Source organism: Dendrobates tinctorius, unplaced genomic scaffold (assembly GCF_039654945.1).
Source record: "Dendrobates tinctorius isolate UK_male_01 unplaced genomic scaffold, ASM3965494v1 ptg000314l, whole genome shotgun sequence".
Classification (NCBI taxonomy): Eukaryota; Metazoa; Chordata; class Amphibia; order Anura; family Dendrobatidae; genus Dendrobates; species Dendrobates tinctorius.
The window spans coordinates 579,407-601,602 of record NW_027361981.1 but is presented as its reverse complement, the minus strand read 5'-3'; the positions used below and the strand labels follow the sequence as shown (position 1 = coordinate 601,602).

The 22,196-nt window shown below is 45.7% G+C and overlaps 1 protein-coding gene across 2 annotated transcripts in view; it reads left to right on the top strand.

Moving 5' to 3' along the window:
* Nucleotides 1-22,196, top strand: part of SMIM14 (small integral membrane protein 14) — a 54,114-nt gene that overhangs the window by 21,336 nt on the left and 10,582 nt on the right. For both annotated transcript variants that reach the window (XM_073561093.1, XM_073561092.1), the window contains exons 2-3: nt 1,964-2,065; nt 5,821-5,869. In XM_073561093.1, the coding sequence (XP_073417194.1) occupies nt 1,991-2,065; nt 5,821-5,869 (124 nt within the window). In that variant the 5' untranslated portion in view covers nt 1,964-1,990. The remainder of the gene's footprint in view (nt 1-1,963; nt 2,066-5,820; nt 5,870-22,196) is intronic.

Here is a 22,196-nt window from a genome sequence, read left to right as displayed (position 1 = left end):
CAACAAATGTCTGGATAGTTGAAATCTCCCATGACAACTATGTCATATTTTTTGGAGAACTTGGCCATTTGATGCATAAAGAGTTCATCCATATCTTCAGCTTGCACAGGTGGCCTGTAGTAAATGCCTACAATGGTGTCCTTTCCATTGTTCTGTCCTTGTATTCTTACCCAAACAGTTTCCACAGAACTCCCAGTCTCTGAAGCTTCAATCTCTGTGCAGATATACGCATTTCTAACATACAATGCGACACCCCCTCCTCGTTTATCAAGTCTGTTTCTTGCAAATAAGTTGTATCCTTCTAGTCTTGTATTCCAATCATGTGTATTGTCCCACCAAGTTTCAGTGATTCCAATGACATCATATTTCTTTTCCTGTGTTAGTAGTTCCAATTCTCCTTGTTTGTTGCCCATGCTTTGTGCATTAGTATAGAAACATTTTAGTTTGTGATTGGTTTCTCTTTCTCCAATATTTTTATTAATTAGATTCTTTCGTCTTTGTTCTTCCTTTCCACTTCTAATAGCAGAGTTCTCAATAGCATTTGTCAGGTGTATGGCTTTTTCTGGTCTTTTGCTTCCCTTCCCATGTTGTTCTAGTTTAAAGCTCTCCTTACAAGTGTAGCAAGGCGACTTCCAAATACCTGCTTTCCAGTCTTCGTAAGGTGCACCCTTCGTAAGTATGCTGACATCCCCCTATATATCTTTAAACGCCCCACACAGCCTCCCTCCATATGCGGCATGAGCCCCACACAGCCTCCCTCCATATGCGGCATGAGCCCCACACAGCCTCCCTCCATATGCGGCATGAGCCCCACACAGCCTCCCTCCATATGCGGCATGAGCCCCACACAGCCTCCCTCCATATGCGGCATGAGCCCCACACAGCCTCCCTCCATATGCGGCATGAGCCCCACACAGCCTCCCTCCATATGCGGCATGAGCCCCACACAGCCTCCCTCCATATGCGGCATGAGCCCCACACAGCCTCCCTCCATATGCGGCATGAGCCCCACACAGCCTCCCTCCATATGCGGCATGAGCCCCACACAGCCTCCCGCCATATGCGGCATGAGCCCCACACAGCCTCCCTCCATATGCGGCATGAGCCCCACACAGCCTCCCGCCATATGCGGCATGAGCCCCACACAGCCTCCCGCCATATGCGGCATGAGCCCCACACAGCCTCCCGCCATATGCGGCATGAGCCCCACACAGCCTCCCGCCATATGCGGCATGAGCCCCACACAGCCTCCCGCCATATGCGGCATGAGCCCCACACAGCCTCCCCATAGCCTCCCCATGTGCAGCATGTCACCCCTATAGAATCCCCATGTGCAGCATGTCACCCCTATAGAATCCCCATGCGCACCCCTAATGATGTCGTTCAAAAGTATAACTTGTCCCACAAAAAATAAGCCCTCATTTGGCCATATTGACGTAAAAAAAAAGTTATGGCTCTGGAAAGAAGGGGAGCAAAAAACTAAAGCAAAACTGAAAAAAGCTCCAGTCATGAAGGGGTTAAACAATAGGTCATTTTCTGATGACACATTCCCTTTAAAGATGTAACTGGCTCTCATGCTTAAAAAATGTGTAGCACATTGTATTTTTATTTTTGAATGTCTCTAATATTCGCAGTCAGCGACATAACGTATTTGTTAAATGTATCTGTTACACATAAGAATATAAAAAATATATCTAATCCGCAAACGGCGTCATCTCGATTTGTTAGTGTGTGTACATACCCTTCCTGTGTGTACTAGGCTTATATCACAGTTTTACAGAAGGAAAAAAAAACCTCCAGTTTTGAGAAAATTAGGGTAAAACTGAGCAGTGTGTAAGTCCACCCTCAATCTATGCGGGTACAGCTGCTTTTTGCATGATGCTGATTCCACATTGTGTAGAATTTCTGTTCAGTTTGATATCTCATTCTTACAATAAAGACCTTACATCTTTACTTTTCACAGGTTGCTGTAGACGCATTTGCCGTGAAAATGGCAGACGGCAATTTTGATCCCTGTGAGTGCATTTGCTCCCATGACTATGCAATGCGAAGACTGATAAATCTTGTAAGTATAACACCTGATTCTTTAAATAACTCGGCTTAAAGGGGTATTCCCATCCCTATGACCCTATCCCAATATGTAGTGGGTGTAGTCATATTAAGAAATATGCCCAATTAGAAATGTAGTACAGTTCTCCTGATTTGCTATGTCACTTACTCCTATGTGCAGGCATTGCAGTAGCCCAGATATCCATTACAACCACTAAAAACTGTCACTATATGAGTGGTCATAATCGTGAATACTTAAAGGGAACCTGTCACCCCCCCCCAGGGTGTTTTTCAGTAAAAGAGCCACCTTCAGTAGCACTCAGGCTGAGTTCACACGTGGCGGTTTTTTCGCGTTTCCGTGGCGGTTTTAACCGCGCAATTTTGCCACGAAAAATAAGCATCCCATGCATTCCTATGGGATTCCGCAATGCTGTGCTAATGCTGCGGTTTTTACCGCGGCGGAATCGCTTTGCAGTAAAAAAAAACGCAGCATGCTCATTAATTTCGCGGAATCACGGCGATCCCACACCCATAGGAATGCATTGTTCTGCTTACTTTCCGCATGTGGCTGTGCACACCATGCGAAAAGTAAGCAGAACATTTGCTGATGGTACCCACTGTCTTCCGGGCTTTGGGTACCATATCCCTGTAAAAAATAGAATTTAAAATAAAAAATATTGTTATTCTCACCTTCCGGCGTCCCGTGCAGCCTTCCCGCCTCTCTCCACGCTCCCGGTCCCAGTAAGCCTTTGCGAGCGATAACGTCCGTTCTTGCGGGATCGCAAAGTCTTGCGGTCATTCACGCGACGTCATCGCAAATGACCGCGAGGCGTCGCAATCCCGCGAGAACGGACGTCATCGCGATAATTGTCGCAAAGGATTACTGGGACCGGGAGCGTGGAGAGAGGCGGGAAGGCTGCGCGGGACATCGGAAGGTGAGAATAACTATATTTTTTTTTTTTTTTTTTTTATTTTTTTTTTTGCATTCTATCTTTCACTATTGATGCCGCATAGGCAGCCTCAATAGTAAAAAGTTGGTCACACTCGTCAAACACTATATTTGATGAGTGTGACCAACCTGTCAATCAGTTCTCCAAGCGATGCTACAGATCGCTTGGAAAACGCTAGGAATTCTGCAAGCTAATTACTCTTGCAAAATGCTAGATTTTCCGCTGGAAAATCGCGGGAATTTAAAATGCGATTTTCCTGCGGAATGGAATTCTGGATTTCTAGCGGTAATTTCCGCGAGAGTTCCGCTACGTGTGAACCCATCCTCAGGCTGCATTCTGTGAAGGTGGCTCTTCTGTTTCTGACCTCTAGTAACGCAGAAATATTGACTTTTAGGCTAAGTGCACACGTACCGGAACTCTCGCGGAAATTACTGCGAGAATTCCGGAATTCCAGTCCGCGGGAAAATCGCATTTTAAATTCCCGCGATTTTCCCGCGGAAAAACTAGCATTTTGCAAGCGTATTTAGCTTGCAAAATGCTAGCGTTCTCCAAGCGATCTGTAGCATCGCTTGGAGAACTGATTGACAGATTGGTCACACTCGTCAAACGTAGTGTTTGACAAGTGTGACCAACTTTTTACTATTGAGGCCGCCTATGCAGCATCAATAGTAAAAGATAGAATGTAAAAAAAAAAAAAATTAAAAAATGGTGTTGTTCTTACCTTCCGACGTCCCGCGCAGGCGTTCCCAGTAGTCCTTTGCGAAAATGCCCGCGATGACGTCAGTTCTCGCGGGAACGCGACGTCTCGCGGTAATTCGCGATGACGTCGCGCGAATTACCGCGAGACTTCGCGATCCCGCGAGATCGGACGCCATCGCGGGCATTTTCGCAAAGGACTACTGGGAACGGGAGCGTGAAGAGAAGCGGGAAGCCTGCGCGGGACGTCGGAGGGTAAGAATAACAATATTTTTTATTTTAAATTCTTTTTTTTACAGGGATATGGTACCCAAAGCCCGGAGGACAGTCTCCTCTCCTCCGGACCATGGGTACCATCCGCAATTGTTCTGCTTACTTTCCGCATGGTGTGCACAGCCACATGCGGGAAATAAGCGGAACAATGCATTCCTATGGGTGCGGGATCGCCGCGATTCCGCAAAATAATGAGCATGCTGCGGTTTTTACCGCGAAGCGATTCCGCCGCGGTAAAAACCGCAGCATTAGCACAGCATTGCAGAATCCCATAGGAATGCATGGGATGCTTATTTTTTGCGTTTTCGCGGCAAAATCGCGCGGTTAAAACTGCCGCGGAAACGCGAAAAAAACGCCACGTGTGAACTCAGCCTTATAAATAGCTCCTCATACTTGTAATGTGTCCCATAGGTATGGTGTATCCCCCTGTATTAACCACCTACCATCCGTCCATGATGCCTGTCCGGTGTCTCGGCGCCGCCCACCATCTGTCCATCATGATGCCCCTGTGCGTCAGTGCTGCCTCCTGATTTGAATGTCGGAGCCTGCGCTGTGACAAGAGTTCTCGGGGATGCGCGCTGCCCGAGAACCGACATCAGGCTATTGCACCTGCATGTTGTGGAGGCCCCAGCCCCGCAGTGTTAATGCATCATAACACACTGCGGGGCAGGATCTGGGGCCTCCACAACACGCAGGCGCAATAGCCTGATGTCTGTTCTTGGGCAGCGCGCACTGCGCATCCCCGAGAACTCTTGTCACAGCGCAGGCGCCGGCATTCAAATCCGGAGGATGCAGCGACACACAGGGGCATCATGATGGACAGATGGTGGGCGGCGCCGAGACACCGGACAGAGGCATGATGGACGGATGGTAGGCGGCAGATACGGGGGGACACACCATACCTATGGGACACATTACAGGTATGAGGAGCTATTTATAAAAGTTGATATTTCAGCGTTACTAGGGGTCAGAAAAAGAAGACCCACCTTCACAGAATGCAGCCTTAGTGCTACTGAAGGTGGCTCTTTAAATGAAAGACGCCCTGGGGGGGTGACGGGTTCCCTTTAAGCCACTGCCCTGCACAAGGGGTAAGTAACAGCAAATCAGAAGAACTGTACTACATTTCTAACTGGAGTAATTTGCTAATATTCATATTATTGCACCTGCTACAAATTGGCATAGGATCTTGGCGATGATTAGCCCTTTTAACAGCACCTGATTTAATACTAGTTTGTGATATATATTTTTGATCAGAAGTCATGCCCTTGTGTGCTCTGATTTTCCTAATTACCTGCAGTTTCTGCGGAGTCTTTTCTGCTTTATGAAGCCCATAATCTAGAATTCATTGACAAGCTCTATATTAAGCATCCCAATAGTCGCTGGCAATTCACTGCTTAATCACCTAAACCACCAAGTTGGTTGGTTTTTTTGGAGGGTGGCTTTTTTGCAACGGCTGGCTAAGATGGGTGACTCAAACAGAAAACCAGCCCCTTATGCCATATTCAGCATTTGGCCAGTTTTTTACCTCAGTATTTATCATCCAAAACCAGGAGAGGGTGATAAATCCAGAAGTGGTGACGTGTCTCTATACTATACTTTTCCTCTCCTGATTTTGGCTTACAAATACTGAGGTAAAATGCCGACCAAATGCTGAACGTGTGACCGTGGCCTTATGTAAACTTAATGTATAATAAGGAACATAGGAAGCCTCCATATTGGAGCACGCTCTATGATGTGACATCAGAGGTGGAGGATCAGGGAGATGAATTATGACAGTGTTTCTCCTTCATACAGTAACTTGTGTATCCTCTCCCATGTCCCGCATTTACCCGCGTTTCCCCCTTTTCTGCAGCTGCGGCAGTCTCAGTCTTACTGCACGGACATTGAATGCTTACAGGAACGTGAGTATATTTACCGTTCTATTCAGCATCAGGTTTTTCTAGGTGAAATTCCAATTCACGTCTGGATTGTTTGGCCTTCGTTGCAGATTCTCTCATTTTTTGCCCCAAATCTGCACAGAAAGCAACGCTATTTTTTCCCCAGTAAAATGAGATAAAGCAACGTTTTACCCTTCGCCATGACAGCACCCACTGGAGGTATCGGATCCGCCCCATCAGGAACAGGAAACCCTCCAGAAAGATAAAAGGGGGTGGTCCGCCTCTCCTCAGTTTTGGTTTCCTGTTCCCAGGGAACCTCAGGACGATCCTTCAGAAAGAACATACCTGGGCCAGATGCATGCCGCCTGCGCAGTGTCCTTGAGAACGGCAGGGGCTGCGGTCCGGAAGCAGCGTCGGGGGAGACTCCGTTAGACGGCTCCCCCCTCATCTGACAGCTGGAGGTGATGACCGGGTCCGGGAGGGGCTGCCCGGTCTCGCCTAGGAGCGTGCCAGGGGGCACCAAGTGGGAGTCGCCGCTGCGGATGGTGAGTGCACCAGTGGCGCGAAGAAAAAAAAAAAAGTGAAGCAGCGGTGGCGGCAGCGTGAGGAGAGGCGCGGGCCGCATACAAAAGCGGCGGCGCGGTAGTAGAAAAAGAGAGGAGATCTATTTAAACAGGCGCCGCAGTTCAGCGGCAGGAAGCCATGTTGTCCCCAGCGGATGTGCACGCTCCAGCAGGAGACTCTGGGGGGGCAGCTCCTCCAGGGACCGCACTACCAGGACAGACACCGCCCGCAGGAGCGAGGTGAGAGAGTCAAGGCCTAGGACAGGATCTCAGCCATCCGATCCGGTAAGAAAATGCTTCACTGGGTGAGTGTGCAATATATATACTCTGCCTATTAAGCTGACCACTCCTCTCTCCCCCGCACCCCCTCCCCCTCCTCCCTTCGCCATGTCTCCCCTCTTCCTGGCGAAGAAAAAACAAAAATCCAAACACAAGGAATGCGCTTTATGCGTGGAGCCTCTCCCTGACTCCTACCCCAAAAAGCTCTGTAAACAATGCACCAGAGAGACCAGACAAGGGTCGGCAGTATCGTCAAAGGACATCCGGGCCATAATTAGGGAGGAAATACAGGCTATTACCCGTGCCAGTACTCCCTCAGAAACTAGGAGCAAAAGACAAGTGACCCTCAGCTCAGAATCAGAGCAAAGAGCAGGGGGAGCTCTGCTTCCTCACTCACGTCATCATCATCATCAGACATTGAGGGACGTTCATGTTTTCCCCTAGATAGTGTGGATAACTTAGTCAAGTCCGTGAGGAACACTATGGGGTGTGAGGAGACAAAGGGTGTCCAAACCGCACAAGAAATAATGTTTGCGGAAAAGAAAAGGAGAGTGTTTCCGGTAATACTGGCAGTTAAGGCCCTAATAAAGAGAGTGGGAAAAACACGATCAAAGAAGTTTTCTCCCATCGGCCTCAAAAAGGAAGTATCCATTTAGCGATGACGAGCTATTAAAATGGACCAAGGTGCCAAAGGTTGATTCTGTTGTAGCCTCCACCTCAAAGCATTCTACTATTCCGGTAGAGGACGCAGGCTTATTGGCGGACCCGCTAGACTGTAAAGCGGAGTCATCATTAAAAAGGTCTTGGGAGTCTACCACAGGCATTTTTAAGCCAGCACATGCACCGCCAGATCTATGCTCGTATGGTTGGACCAATTGGATCAACAAATTGAGCAGAAGGTGTCTAGGGAAAAACTGCGGGCCGCTATTCCATTAATTAGAGGGGAGGCAGCCTTCATGACGGATGCATCGGCAGACACTCTGCGGCTGGCAGCGAGATCGGCTGGTCTTGTAAACAACGCCAGGAGGGCACTATGGATGAAGCGCTGGAAGGGAGACGCGCAATCGAAATCTAAGATTTGCGCAACCCTGTGCGAGGGTGAGTTCCTCTTTGGGAAAGTCCTAGATGATATACTCGCCAAAGCCAAAGAAAGGAAGAAGGCCTTCCCTGATTCTTCTATCCCTTTCTACAGGAGAACCTTTAAAAGGCGACCATTTGGAAGAAGGAGACAAGCGGATAGATCAAATAGATGGCCCGCAAAGGAAGAAAAGCAGAAGGGTAGCATGTTTAGGGGTTCAACATTCCGAAAGGAAAATAAATACTGAACAATCAGTCCCCCCAGTAGGGGGTAGATTAACATTTTTTTCTTCAAAATGGGAACAAATAACTTCGAGTCCATGGATTCTAAGCATCATTAAAGAGGGAATGAAAATAGAATTCCTTCAAATCCCTTATGATTTCTTTATCATAACCCGCCTTAACTCTATAGTTCAACAAGAGGCCCTTGAAGTAGAAATTCTGAGCCTACTATCCAAGGGGGTTTTAGTAGAGGTCCCAGAGGGACAGGAAGGTAGAGGGTTCTACTCTCCTTTATTTTTAATTTCCAAACCAGATGGTACGTTTAGCACAAATATAAATTTAAGGAAGCTTAATACGTTTATAAAAAATTATAAGTTTAAAATGGAATCAATCAGGTCTACAATAAAGCTTCTATTTCCGGATTTTGTAATGGCGGGGATTGACTTGAAGGATGCTTACTATCATATTCCTATTCATGATAGATACCAAAGGTACCTAAGAGTCGCGGTGGTATTCGAAGGCAAGATCCGTCATTTCCAGTATACGGCCATGCTTTCGGCCTATCTACGGCACCGAGAATCTTCACCAAAGTGATGGCAGAGGTGATGGCCTATCTCCGTCAGAAAGACACTCTAATCGTACCTGGATGACTTCCTAATCATCGGGAACTCGGTCACCCAATGTGCTTTGCAGGATCTAGGCTGGATCATCAACTTCCAGAAGTCCAGACTAGTCCCACATTCCATTCAGATGTTCTTAGGGTTCCAGTTAGACTCCACAACCCAGAGATGTCTACTCCCTCAGGTAAAGTTACACTCACAAAAGAGAAGGTGAAGGCAGCCATAAGAAGACCACGCATGTCTCTGAGAGAGGCAATGTCGCTATTGGGGTCGCTCAATTCTTGCAGTCCGGTGGGCCCAGTATCATACCCGCACACTGCAGCATCAAATCCTCCAAGAGGATAGGCGACATGGCGGTCACCTCGAGAGCAAGATAACCTTGTCACAGGAAGTCTTGGCTTCTCTAGAATGGTGGCGAAATGATGACCATCTGTCCTCAGGAGTTCCATGGGTTATAGTACCATCCCGTATCCTAACCACCGACGCTAGCCCCCACGGCTTGGGAGCCCATATGGGGAATAGCTTTTGTCATGGAAGGTGGAATAGAGAGGAAAGGGGCTACTCGTCTAATTTAAAGGAATTAACGGCGGTGTATTATGCTCTACACCATTTTCTTCCACAGCTCCAACAGAAGCATGTCAGGATCTTGTCGGACAACACCACTACAGTGGCCTACATAAACAGACAGGGAGGTACTCGATCAGAGACTCTGATGTCTTCTGCGGCAAAAACCTTAAACTTAGCCAAAAATTATTTGATGTCCATCTCGGCCCTTCATATCAGGGGGGAGAACAACTAAGAGGCAGATTTCTTAAGCTGACACACACTTCGGCAAGGGGAGTGGTGCCTCAATCGCCGAGTCTTCAAGGACATAGTAGCTCTATGGGGGTGACCTCAGGTGGACCTTTTTGCCACGTAAGAGAACAGACAGATACAGGTGTTTGCTTCCCTGTCTCCGTCAGATCATCCAGACATACTGGATGCCCTCCAGGCTTCATGGAAATTCAACCTGGCATATGCCTTTCCTTCGATAATTCTCCTACCACAGGTCATTCGGAAAATCAGAGAGGACAGGGCGAGAGTAATTTTGATAGCACCATTCTGGCCCAAGAGACCGTGGTTCTTATGGCTACGAATCATGTCGGTAACAGATCCTTGGGTCCTCCCTTCAATTCCCAACCTACTCTCCCAAGGCCCTTTTTTCCACCCCCAAGTGGACAGCTTACACTTGACGGCGTGGAATTTGAAAGGCAGCTACTAAGATCAAGAGGGTTTTATACAGATTTATTCAAGGATATGGAAAAAATTCCTGCAGTTCCATACAGCGCCCCATACTACAGAAGTTCCTATAGTTCCTATCTTGGAATTTCTACAGAAAGGGAAGGACTTGGGCCTGCCAGTAAACACACTGAAAGTCAAAGTGTCCGCATTAGGGGCACTGTACGGCCATAATATAGCAGGAAATAAGTGGATCTCACGAATTATTACAGCTTGCGAACGGATAGCTCCGGTTCACATACCTTCAATCCCTGCATGGGACTTAAATCTGGTCTTAGATGCCCTGATGGAAGAACCCTTCGAGCCGATAGACACGATATCCCTGAAATGCTTGTCACTCAAGACTGCCCTCTTAGTAGCACTAACGTCTGCTAGGTGAGTGAGTGATATCCAAGCGCTATCCATAGACCCACCCTTTTTTCAGATATACCAGGATAGGTTAATATTAAAACCAGACCCCTCATACCTACCCAAAGGTATCAACAAAGTTCCATAGATCCCAAGAGATACTTCTCCCGATCTTTTTTGGGAACCCCTCCACTCCGGAGGAGCAGAAATTCCACACCTTGGATATTAGAAGAAACTGTCCTAAAATATATTGAGAGGTCCAGGAGCTGGAGGCAGTGTAGGGCTCTGTTCATATCTTTTCAGGGCTGTAAAAAAGGGTACGGAGTCACGAAGAGCACCATTTCCCGGTGGATCAGGGATGCGATTCGCTTAGCCTACTCCGCGAAAAATTAAGATCCTCTGGAGAGCATCAGAGCACATTCCACCAGAGCAGTGGCAACCTCCTGGGCCGAGAGGGGAGACTTTCCAATTGAAACCATATGTAAGGCAATTTGGTCAACCCCTTCTACCTTCTATAATCACTATAGACTCGACCTTTCATCAACTTCTGACCTAAGCTTTGGCAGGACTGTCCTTGGCACGGTGGTCCCACCCAGGTGATGGTCTCTGGAATTTCTCCAGTGGGTGCTGTCGTGGCGAAGGGTAAAAAGCCGGATTACTTACCGGTAATGCTCTTTTAATGAGTCCACGACAGGACCCGCTCACTTCCCTCCCTAACATATCAATAGTAAAGGTGTATCTACTAAAGATGAAAAAGTAAAGTTTAAGAGATGCAAATACATTGCCTAACCCTTGGCGGTCCTCCTGGTACTCTGAAATACAAAACTGAGGAGGAGAGGCGGACCGCCCCCTTTTATCTTTCTGTAGGGTTTCCTGTTCCAGATGGTGCGGATCCGATACCTCCAGTGGGTGCTGTCTTGGACTCATTAAAAGAGTGATTCAATCCTATGTGACAACATCTCATCAACTGACGAACTGCCCATAAGCGGAGCAGCAATTAAAACCCCGCTGTCCTCTAGAGCAGGGGTCCCCAACCGCCGGTCCGCGGCCCAGCACCGGGCCGCTGCAGTGCCCTTGCCGGTCCGCGGACACAAGGGGAGCCAGGGGCGGTCAGTGGCATAGCGGGGGCTGGGGCAGCGCGCAGCAATTCTTAGATTGCCCTCATGTGTAGCGGCGACCAGGGAGCGATCAAAGCAGCTCCGCTACCTGCAAGAGGGAATAGCAGGAGCGGAGCTGCAAGGACCCGTCCAGCTTCCTGCCCGCCGCCCGCGCTTCCTGTCTCTGACTGACAGAGGAGCGCGGCCGCTGCTGTGTCAGAGCGAGAAAGCGCGGGCAATGCTGCGGACAGGTGAGAGGAGAGAGGTGGTGTGTGTGTGTATATGTCTGTGTGTGTGTGTGTGTGTGTGTGTGTGTGTGTGTATATATAATGTGTGTATATGTCTGTCTGTCTGTGTGTGTGGGTTAGCCTGGCCCTGGAGGAGATGGGGACATGAGGAGAAGACCGTGATGGGGAGAGAAGGCCATGATGCCTGGGGTGATGGGAGAAGGCCATGATGGGGGTGATGGAGAGAAGGCATTGATGGGAGTGATGGGGAGAAGGCAATAATGGGAGTGATGGGGTGAAGGCAGTGATGGGGAGAAGGCAATGATGGGAGTGATGGAGAGACGGCGGTGATGGGGTGAAGGCAATGATGGGGAGAAGGGAGTGATGGGGTGAAGGCAATGATGGGGTGATGGAGCAGGCAAGGATGGGGGTGATGGAGCACTCATTCAAAACCTATGGTGAGTTGAGTCACATTATAAATGTTATTTAATTATAAGTATGCACTGCTACACTACAACTGCGTCCATAGCCCCACCCCTGCCACACCTCCATCCCCACCCTGCCGGGCCATGGAAGAATGGTCTTGCTTGAAACCGGTCCCTGGTGCAAAAAAGGTTGGGGACCACTGCTCTAGAGGCTCATATTCTGGATCAGGGTGCCCAAACGACGCGGGTGGAAACAGCGAGGACTTCTAACACTTCACATGCTGACAAGTTTAGAATATTCTGTTGGAAATAAAAATGTCCTCTCTTTTCGGAATGAGAGTGAATGGGGGAACAAAATTATAAAAGAGGATGGCTTATGATTCAATTCCTATATGTATAAGCAAAGGAGCACTAAGGGGTAAACCGATGTATAGATATTCTAGATGTATAGATATTCTAGATGTATAGATATTCTAGATGTATAGATACAGTGGGGCAAAAAAGTATTTAGTCAGTCAGCAATAGTGCAAGTTCCACCACTTAAAAAGATGAGAGGCGTCTGTAATTTACATCATAGGTAGACCTCAACTATGGGAGACAAACTGAGAAAAAAAAATCCAGAAAATCACATTGTCTGTTTTTTTTTTCATTTTATTTGCATATTATGGTGGAAAATAAGTATTTGGTCAGAAACAAAATTTCATCTCAATACTTTGTGATATATCCTTTGTTCGCAATGACAGAGGTCAAACGTTTTCTGTAAGTCTTCACAAGGTTGCCACACACTGTTGTTGGTATGAGGGCCCATTCCTCCATGCAGATCTCCTCTAGAGCAGTGATGTTTTTGGCTTTTCGCTTGGCAACACGGACTTTCAACTCCCTCCAAAGGTTTTCTATAGGGTTGAGATCTGGAGACTGGCTAGGCCACTCCAGGACCTTGAAATGCTTCTTACGAAGCCACTCCTTCGTTGCCCTGGCGGTGTGCTTTGGATCATTGTCATGTTGAAAGAACCAGCCACGTTTCATCTTCAATGCCCTTGCTGATGGAAGGAGGTTTGCACTCAAAATCTCACGATACATGGCCCCATTCATTCTTTCATGTACCCGGATCAGTCGTCCTGGCCCCTTTGCAGAGAAACAGCCCCAAAGCATGATGTTTCCACCACCATGCTTTACAGTAGGTATGGTGTTTGATGGATGCAACTCAGTATTCTTTTTCCTCCAAACACGACAAGTTGTGTTTCTACCAAACAGTTCCAGTTTTATTTCATCACACCATAGGACATTCTCCCAAAACTCCTCTGGATCATCCAAATGCTCTCTAGCAAACTTCAGACGGGCCCGGACATGTACAGGCTTAAGCAGTGGGACACGTCTGGCACTGCAGGATCTGAGTCCATGGTGGCGTAGTGTGTTACTTATGGTAGGCCTTGTTACATTGGTCCCAGCTCTCTGCAGTTCATTCACTAGGTCCCCACGCGTGGTTCTGGGATTTTTGCTCACCGTTCTTGTGATCATTCTGACCCCACGGGGTGGGATTTTGCGTGGAGCACCAGATCGAGGGAGATTATCAGTGGTCTTGTATGTCTTCCATTTTCTAATTATTGCTCCCACAGTTGATTTCTTCACTCCAAGCTGGTTGGCTATTGCAGATTCAGTCTTCCCAGCCTGGTGCAGGGCTACAATTTTGTTTCTGGTGTCCTTTGACAGCTCTTTGGTCTTCACCATAGTGGAGTTTGGAGTCAGACTGTTTGAGGGTGTGCACAGGTGTCTTTTTATACTGATAACAAGTTTAAACAGGTGCCATTACTACAGGTAATGAGTGGAGGAAAGAGGAGACTCTTGAAGAAGTTACAGGTCTGTGAGAGCCAGAAATCTTGATTGCTTGTTTCTGACCAAATACTTATTTTCCACCATAATATGCAAATAAAATGAAAAAAAAACAGACAATGTGATTTTCTGGATTTTTTTTTTCTCAGTTTGTCTCCCATAGTTGAGGTCTACCTATGATGTAAATTACAGACGCCTCTCATCTTTTTAAGTGGTGGAACTTGCACTATTGCTGACTGACTAAATACTTTTTTGCCCCACTGTATATATATATATTTTTTTTTTTTTTTGCTTTTGTGCAAAATCTAGTGAACCATACGTCACTTCAGGTATGATTTATTCACGAGGAAAGATGGATTCCAGCCAACTTCAAATGGCATCAAAAACTATATCCATAAGGATGATGTCCATTTGCAGCTATACTAGCGGCCACTCTTCTTCTGGGAGGACTTCCTATAAGATTTTGGAGGGGTCTGTGAGAATTTTTGCCCATTCATTTGACGGCGCAGGCTCACAATCTCAGTGATGATGTCTGTAAAGCGCTGTGGAATTGGCGCTATATATAAGTGAGGAAAATCAATCCAGAACAGTTGGCACAATGGTCTGGCAAGTAACGTTCTCCTGTCATTTACCAAACCCAGACTCGTCCATTAGATGGTGGGTAGAGAAGCTTAATGGTCACTGCGTAGTACAAGTTTCAATTTTTGCAGAGTCCAATCCTTAAACAGGTGGACAGACAAAATACAAAAATTGTGATCAATTCCAAGCGCTGAATAAACAAGAACAGGCTGTCCTCACTCAGGATTTGGCCCAGAAGCCGATATCTAGCCGCCAGGGCAAGGACAGAAGTTTTGGTAAATGAAGGACATTTCAGTTTTTTTCATAAACTTGGTCTATTTGTCAAAAGTGTAAAAATGTAGGAAATGCTGATAATTGTAGCCAAAGAAACAACCGACTAAAAGATGTAAAAACACTCAAACAAAAAAAACAAAAATTTATCAGCCTTCAAACTTTTGGCCACAACTGAATGGCGGTGTACTGTTAAGCCTGGTAAAGGGGTTGGTGACCCTCATAGTTCAGTACTGGGCCTTCGTTTTGTGCTGTATAAGGAGGGCAGGTGTTGCCCATCCGTGTGTCGTCTCTGGAGAGTGAGGACGGTGTTAGTCACACTCTGGTATGAAGTATAAAGGTGCTCAGGAATTTTCAGTTTCCACCAGAATGAATGGCAAACAAGATGGACTGGTTTCCACTCCTGTTCTGAATTCTCGTGGTGGGAGCTTAGTGACAGCACGGACATACCCGGGAGGTGACTGTAAATGGAAGGTTCTTGCGTCGATAGAGGAGGGTGGTACCGAGCGATTGACACAATCTCTGAGTATGATACTTCTTTACCGGGTTTCCTTCATGATCGGCTCCTTCACGGGCTCTGACTGCTTACATGAGTGATACAAATACTGGCGAGTGACGAAGACGCAGCTCATCATTACATGGACGCAATTAAATCTGCATCATCACTTGCGACTAGAGAATGAAAGCTACGGTAATAGTCCAGCCAATAGATGAGTCTCTAGAAATGTCCATTTTCTGGCTCCATTTACCCTACAGGGACACTGCATCCCCTTTATAAGGAATGTGCACATTTTCGATGTCCCGGTACAGATATGTGGAGAAGAAACGCCGGCATTCTTTTTTTTGTTTCTAGTAGAAAATACAGTGGAAATACAATCTATAAAAATAAGACTGCCCCGACCTGCCTGAAAATATCATGTTTTAATGTGCTCCATATAATCTCTTAACCACTTCACAACCTGTAAAGTTTTCTTTGTTTAATGTTCAGATGCATGACTTTCCATACAGGCAGCTTTAGCAGCAATGTAGTCTTTTTTATGGGAATTTTTTTATTGTTTTTACTGTGGTTTTTTTTTGCCACAATAAAGGAAAATTTCGACCAAAAAATGGAAGTTTTTTTTTTTTTTTTTTTTGGAAGACAAAAAATTCTAAGTATAAAAGAGATTGCAGCTACCCATCCAACTATAGTGTTCTCCTCGTGCCAAATGTTATGACCGTATCGAAAACAGGAATCCATTGTGCAGCTTTATACTTAAAATCACAATTGTCTCTGTCCCTCATTCTCCCAAATTCACCAATATTTTCATCTTTACGTTTAGTTGGTGATGGACATTAGATGGCTGTCGCCCGAACAATCATTTGGCCGATAGGTTTCTCTCCCGACTCCCCTACAGGCAGGAACACTCAGATAGGGCTCCGGCATTGTTTACGCATCGCTGCCACAATCCACTGTTAGCGGCTCGTCTACGCTCTGAACAAAAGGATTGGCTGCTGACATTTAGAGACCGGAGACCCCCTACACATTAGATGGTCTGCCGAAATCTGCGGGTTTTATCTAATGTGTATGGGGTCTCTAGAGTTGAGTCTCTTATACCGCTATAGCCCATATGGGCTTCGTGACGTCCTAAGCTCCAGCTCTAGCCTTCCATAGCTGCAGCTAAATTTTACAGCCTACATTGATAAGTTATATGCGGACCAGTCTTATCGTTGGTCATCCAGCGGTCCTCAAATGGTTAAATGAAATGCTGTAAAAAAAAAAAAAAACATTGTCGTACAAGTCTGACAGTATATGACGAATGTTACTTTGATTTTGACAGACGTTCACAACCTATTACTATTAAGGAAAGGGTTATTGGCCCTTGTTGTAGGGCAGCATTTAAAGGGGTGGTATAAGTGACAGCACCTTTCAGAGAGACCTGATAATCAGGCGATTGCTGCCTGCACCCAGACCAAATTGCTGAATGTTCCTGGGAAAATACATTGGCAGCCGTGCATTAGACATCAAGTAGCTGACACAGGGAAGATGCAGTATTGCAGGGGGCGTTCAGATAAATGGCAGTCTAAGTACTCATAGCGCTGCACTACATTCAGGGTCATAGCAGATGTTTATATGTTTACTATAATCTTTTATGTACCGCCAACATACTTGATTAAAAAAATGCATACATTGTAATCCAAAAAGGAAGGAAAAAAAAAATGTGTATGTGTATATGTATGTATATATATATATATATATATATATATATATATATATATATATATATATATATATATATATATATATATATATATATATATATATATACATACATACACAGTGCCGGCAAAAAAAATCTTTACACTTGCGCAGCAAAAAAAACTTTACATATAAAATCCACATCATAATTTCATTTTTTAAAAGTGTACACAATGGGGGAGATAATAAAAAACTGTCTAATATTAAAGCTGGCTTTGTTGCAAATATCAACCAATCAACGCTCAGTTTTCACTTCTCTGGTAAAGCGAAAGCTGCACTCTGGTTGTTATGTGCAGCTCAGCCAGTTTTGCTATTAGGCAGTCTTTTATTATCTCCCTCAGTTTTTTATTATCTCCCATAATTGGTCGAAAGAAGCTTAAAATGGAAGAGAAATCCCGTGCCTTGGCTCTGCTCGAGAAGGGGGATTCGGTGATTGCTGTAGCTAGAGATCTGGGAGTGACAAGAGAAGCAATTTATCAACTGAAGCGGTCGGCGGCATCATTTCCTCTGTGGTACCATCCCAGGAGGCAGTCAGGCTCTGGCGCACCTAAGAAGACTTCACCAAGGACTGATAAGCTTCTGAGGCGTGAAGTGATGTCACATCCTTCTATAACTGCTGTTGAACTAAAAAACAAGTACCCTGTGCTCCTCCAGAACATCCCAACTAGGACAATTCATCACCGCCTGCAGAAGGACCTGGGTCTACCAAGTTGCCGTGCCGCAAAGAAGCCCCTGCTCACAGCAGCAATGAAGAAGAAAAGGCTTGCCTTTTGTAAGAAATATCAAGATTGGACATCTGAAGAGTGGAAGAAAGTGATGTTTAGTGATGAGAGCACTTTCAGGCTGGTCAGGGGAGGATCAAAGGTTGTGCGTCGTCCGAGTACCGTGTCACGGTATGACCCAAAATATACAGTGAAGGCTAGTTTCACACTAGCGCTTTTGAGCTCAGCGACAGCTTGCGCACGGCCGCCGCTAAGCCCCACCCCCTGTCACGCCTCTGCCGGTAGCTCCGCCTACCGGCGCATGACGCTGCATGCATCCCCTATCTTTATCACTGGGGGCGCAGGCCGTGCGCAGTGTGCGTTTGGCGGCGCATGCGTCCTTTTGACGGTGCGCCGACCTGCGCCAAACGCAACCTGCTGCAGTTTGGTTGCGCTCGGCGCACCGTCAAAAAGGCGCATGCGCCGCCAAACGCATATTGCGCACGGCCTGCGCCCCCAGTGATAAAGATAGGGGACGCATGCAGCGTCATGCGCCGGTAGGTGGAGCTACCGGCGGGGGCGGGACTTAGCGGCGGCCGTGCGCAGGCCGTCGCTGCGCTCAAAAGCGCTAGTGTGAAACTAGCCTAAGACTGTTAAACACCCTGACAGTGTGATGGTGTGGGGTGCATTCAGTGGAAGCATGGGCAGGGCAGGTTTGTACTTCCTTCCCAAGAATGTAACTATGAAAGCAAGCAATTATATTACTGTTTTGGAAGAACACGAGCTTACTTTTTGGGTCATACATCGGTGTGATTACTTTATGCATGATGGAGCCCCTGTCCACAAAGTCAAGGCCATGAGAAAGTTTCTCAGTGACCATAACATTAACATTTTAGAGTGGCCAGGTAATTCCCCTGACCTTAACCCCATAGAAAATGCCTGGAATTTAATGAAAAACAAGGTTCAAGAGACACGACCCAGCAACATCAACAATCTAAAGGATGTGCTGTAGACACTGTGGGTCAACATGGACTCCACATACTTAGCCAGCCTTGCTGAATCCATGCCTAAACGACTCCAGATGGTGATAAAATGTAAGGGTGACAAGACAAAGTACTAATTGTAATAAAATATCCACAATAAAACACTTGAATCCACTTGAATATTAAGTTTTTGTGGTTTCATTGAACTTGTAAAGGTTTTTTTTGCCAGCAGTGTGTGTGTGTATGTATGTATGTATGTGTATGTATGTGTATATATATATATATATATATATATATATATATATATATATATATATATATATATATATATATATATATATATACACACTCTCTCAAAAAAGGGAAACTGCACAATAAATATCAAAAATTGTGTCAAGAGTGGGAGAAGAGTTCAATCAAGAAAAAAGGAAGAAGAAATTTCCAGCTTCCAAAAGTTTTAGCTTTTTGAAAAGAACAAAGATTCAGTGTTCAAAACGCGTCGCTCTGACATCTATGTGAACTCTGTCAATTTTTTATACAATAACTACGGATCTTTTGGAAGCTGGGAATTTCTTCTTCCTTTTTTCTTGTGAGAACAAAAAGTCAAAATAAGCACCAGGTGTCTATAGTAAATAGTGAATCTGTTGCTTCAACCCAAAGACTGGGGCATAGCGCCAGTCAAAAAGATAGAAAGATGGAGAAGCTCCCACTAGTGATATATACAAACAAAACAGAATTGGAGCAAGAAAAAAGCCATCAAAAGTAAAAAGCAAATTCGATCTTTATTAATCCACATAAATATAAAAATTTACATGCCAACAATAAGGCCTTATAGAGGGAAAGAGGCAAGAAATACTGCGGCTAATACAGGAGTGCACAGAAAAACACTGCAACCAAAAATCATGGATATACACATCTCATACATAGAAGGATAAAAGGGCAAGTCCTAAACAATGCATAAATACAACAAAGTGGGCCAGTAGATAGTATGCCAATATATAACAATAACCAGGATAGCATGGCCATATGTAATAATATAAATGCCGCTTACCCATGGTCGTTGGTGTGTGTGCCTCCCTGCAGACCCCCTGACGCGCGTTTTGCGTTAGGTGCTTTTTACTTTTGATGGCTTTTTTTTGCTCCAATTCTGTTTTGTTTGTATATTCCTTTTTTCTCGATTGAACTCACGCTGGACAACGTGACACCGTGCTCCCACACACCACAAGCTGTAACAGGTGAGCTGGTTGGATTTTTTCTTTCCTGTGGGAGAAGAGGGTTGCATTGATAATCCAACACAATGCGCAGCACTTTGAACACATTTTATAAGTGGTCATAAACTTGTAAATAACTCATGAAAGAATAAAGTTGAGTTAAAACCAAGCACACCATTGTTTTTCTTGTGAAATTCTCAATAAGTTTGATGTGTCCTATGACCCTTTTCCCATTGAAAAAAAATAAAAGTTGGATCCAAAATGGCCGCCATGGTCCCCACCCATCTTGAAGTTTCCCCCCTCCCATATACTAGTGTGCCACAAACAGGAAGTTGATATCACCAACCATTCCCATTTTATTTAGGTGTATCCATATAAATGGCCCACCCTGTATATACAGTTGTGGCCAAAAGTATTGACACCCCTGCAATTCTGTCAGATAATACAGAATACAGTTTCTTCCTGAAAATGATTGCAAACACAAATTCTTTGGCACTATTATCTTCATTTAATTTGTCTTAAATGAAAAAACATAAAAGAGAATGAAGCAAAAAGCAATACATTGATCATTTCACACAAAACTCCAAAAATGGGCCAGACAAAAGTATTGGCACCCTCAGCCTAATAATTGGTTGCACAACCTTTAGCCAAAATAACTGCGACCAACCGCTTCCGGTAACCATCAATGAGTTTCTTACAATGCTCTGCTGGAATTTTAGACCATTCTTCTTTGGCAAACTGCTCCAGGTCCCTGATATTTGAAGGGTGCCTTCTCCAAACTGCCATTTTTAGATCTCTCCACAGGTGTTCTATGGGTTTCAGGTCTGGACTCATTGCTGGCCACCTTAGAAGTCTCCAGTGCTTTCTCTCAAACCATTTTCTAGTGCTTTTTGTAGTGTGTTTTGGGTCATTGTCCTGCTGGAAGACACATGACCTCTGAGGGAGACCCAGCTTTCTCACACTGGGCCCTACATTATGCTGCAAAATTTGTTGGTAGTCTTCAGACTTCATAATGCCATGCACACGGTCAAACAGTCCAGTGCCAGAGGCAGCAAAGCAACACCAAAACATCAGGGAACCTCCGCCATGTTTCACTGTAGGGACCGTGGTTTTTTTTCTTTGAATGCCTCTTTTTTTTCTCCTGTAAACTCTGTTGATGCCTTTGCCCAAAAAGCTCTACTTTTGTCTCATCTGAACAGAGAACATTCTTCCAAAACGTTTTAGGCTTTTTCAGGTAAGGCTAGTTTCACACTAGCGTTTATGAGCGCAGCGACGGCCTGCGCACGGCCGCCGCTAAGCCCCGCCCCCTGCCGCGCCTCCGCCGGTAGCTCCGCCCACCGGCGCATGACACTGCATGCGCCCTGCGTCCCCAATCTTTATCACAGGGGGCGCAGGCCGTGCGCAGTATGCGTTTGGCGGCGCATGCGTCCTTTTGACGGTGCGCCGACCTGCGCCAAACGCAACCTGCTGCAGTTTGGTTGCGTCGGCGCACCGTCAAAAAGGCGCATGCGCCGGCAAACTCATACTGCAGGCCGTCGCTGCGCTCATAAACGCTAGTGTGAAACTAGCCTAAGTTTTGGCAAACTCCAGCCTGGCTTTTTTATGTCTCGGGGTAAGAAGTGGGGTCTTCCTCGGTCTCCTACCATACAGTCTCTTTTCATTCAGATGCCGACGGATAGTACGGGTTGACACTGTTGTACCCTTGGACTGCAGGGCAGCTTGAACTTGTTTGGATGTTAGTCGAGGTTCTTTATCCAACATCCGCACAATCTTGCGTTGAAATCTCTTGACAATTTTTCTTTCCCGTCCACATCTAGGGAGGTTAGCCACAGTGCCATGGGCTTTAAACTTCTTGATGACACTGCGCACGGTAGACACAGGAACATTCAGGTCTTTGGAGATGGACTTGTAGCCTTGAGATTGCTCATGCTTCCTCACAATTTGGTTTCTCAAGTCCTCAGACAGTTCTTTGGTCTTCTTTCTTTTCTCCATTCTCAATATGGTACACACAAGGACACCGGACAGAGGTTGAGTCAACTTAAATCCATGTCAACTGGCTGCAAGTGTGATTTAGTTATTGCCAACACCTGTTAGGTGCCACAGGTAAGTTACAGGTGCTGTTAATTACATGAAATAGAGAAGCATCACATGATTTTTCGAACAGTGCCAATACTTTTGTCCACCCTCTTTTTTATGTTTGGTGTGGAATTATATCCAATTTGGCTTTATGACAATTCTTTTTGTGTTTTTTCATTTAAGACAAATGAAGATGATAATAATAACAAAAAATTTGTGTTTGCAATCATTTTCAGGAAGAAACTGAGTATTATCTGACAGAATTGCAGGGGTGTCAATACTTTTGGCCACAACAGTGTGTATATATGTGTGTATATATATATATATAT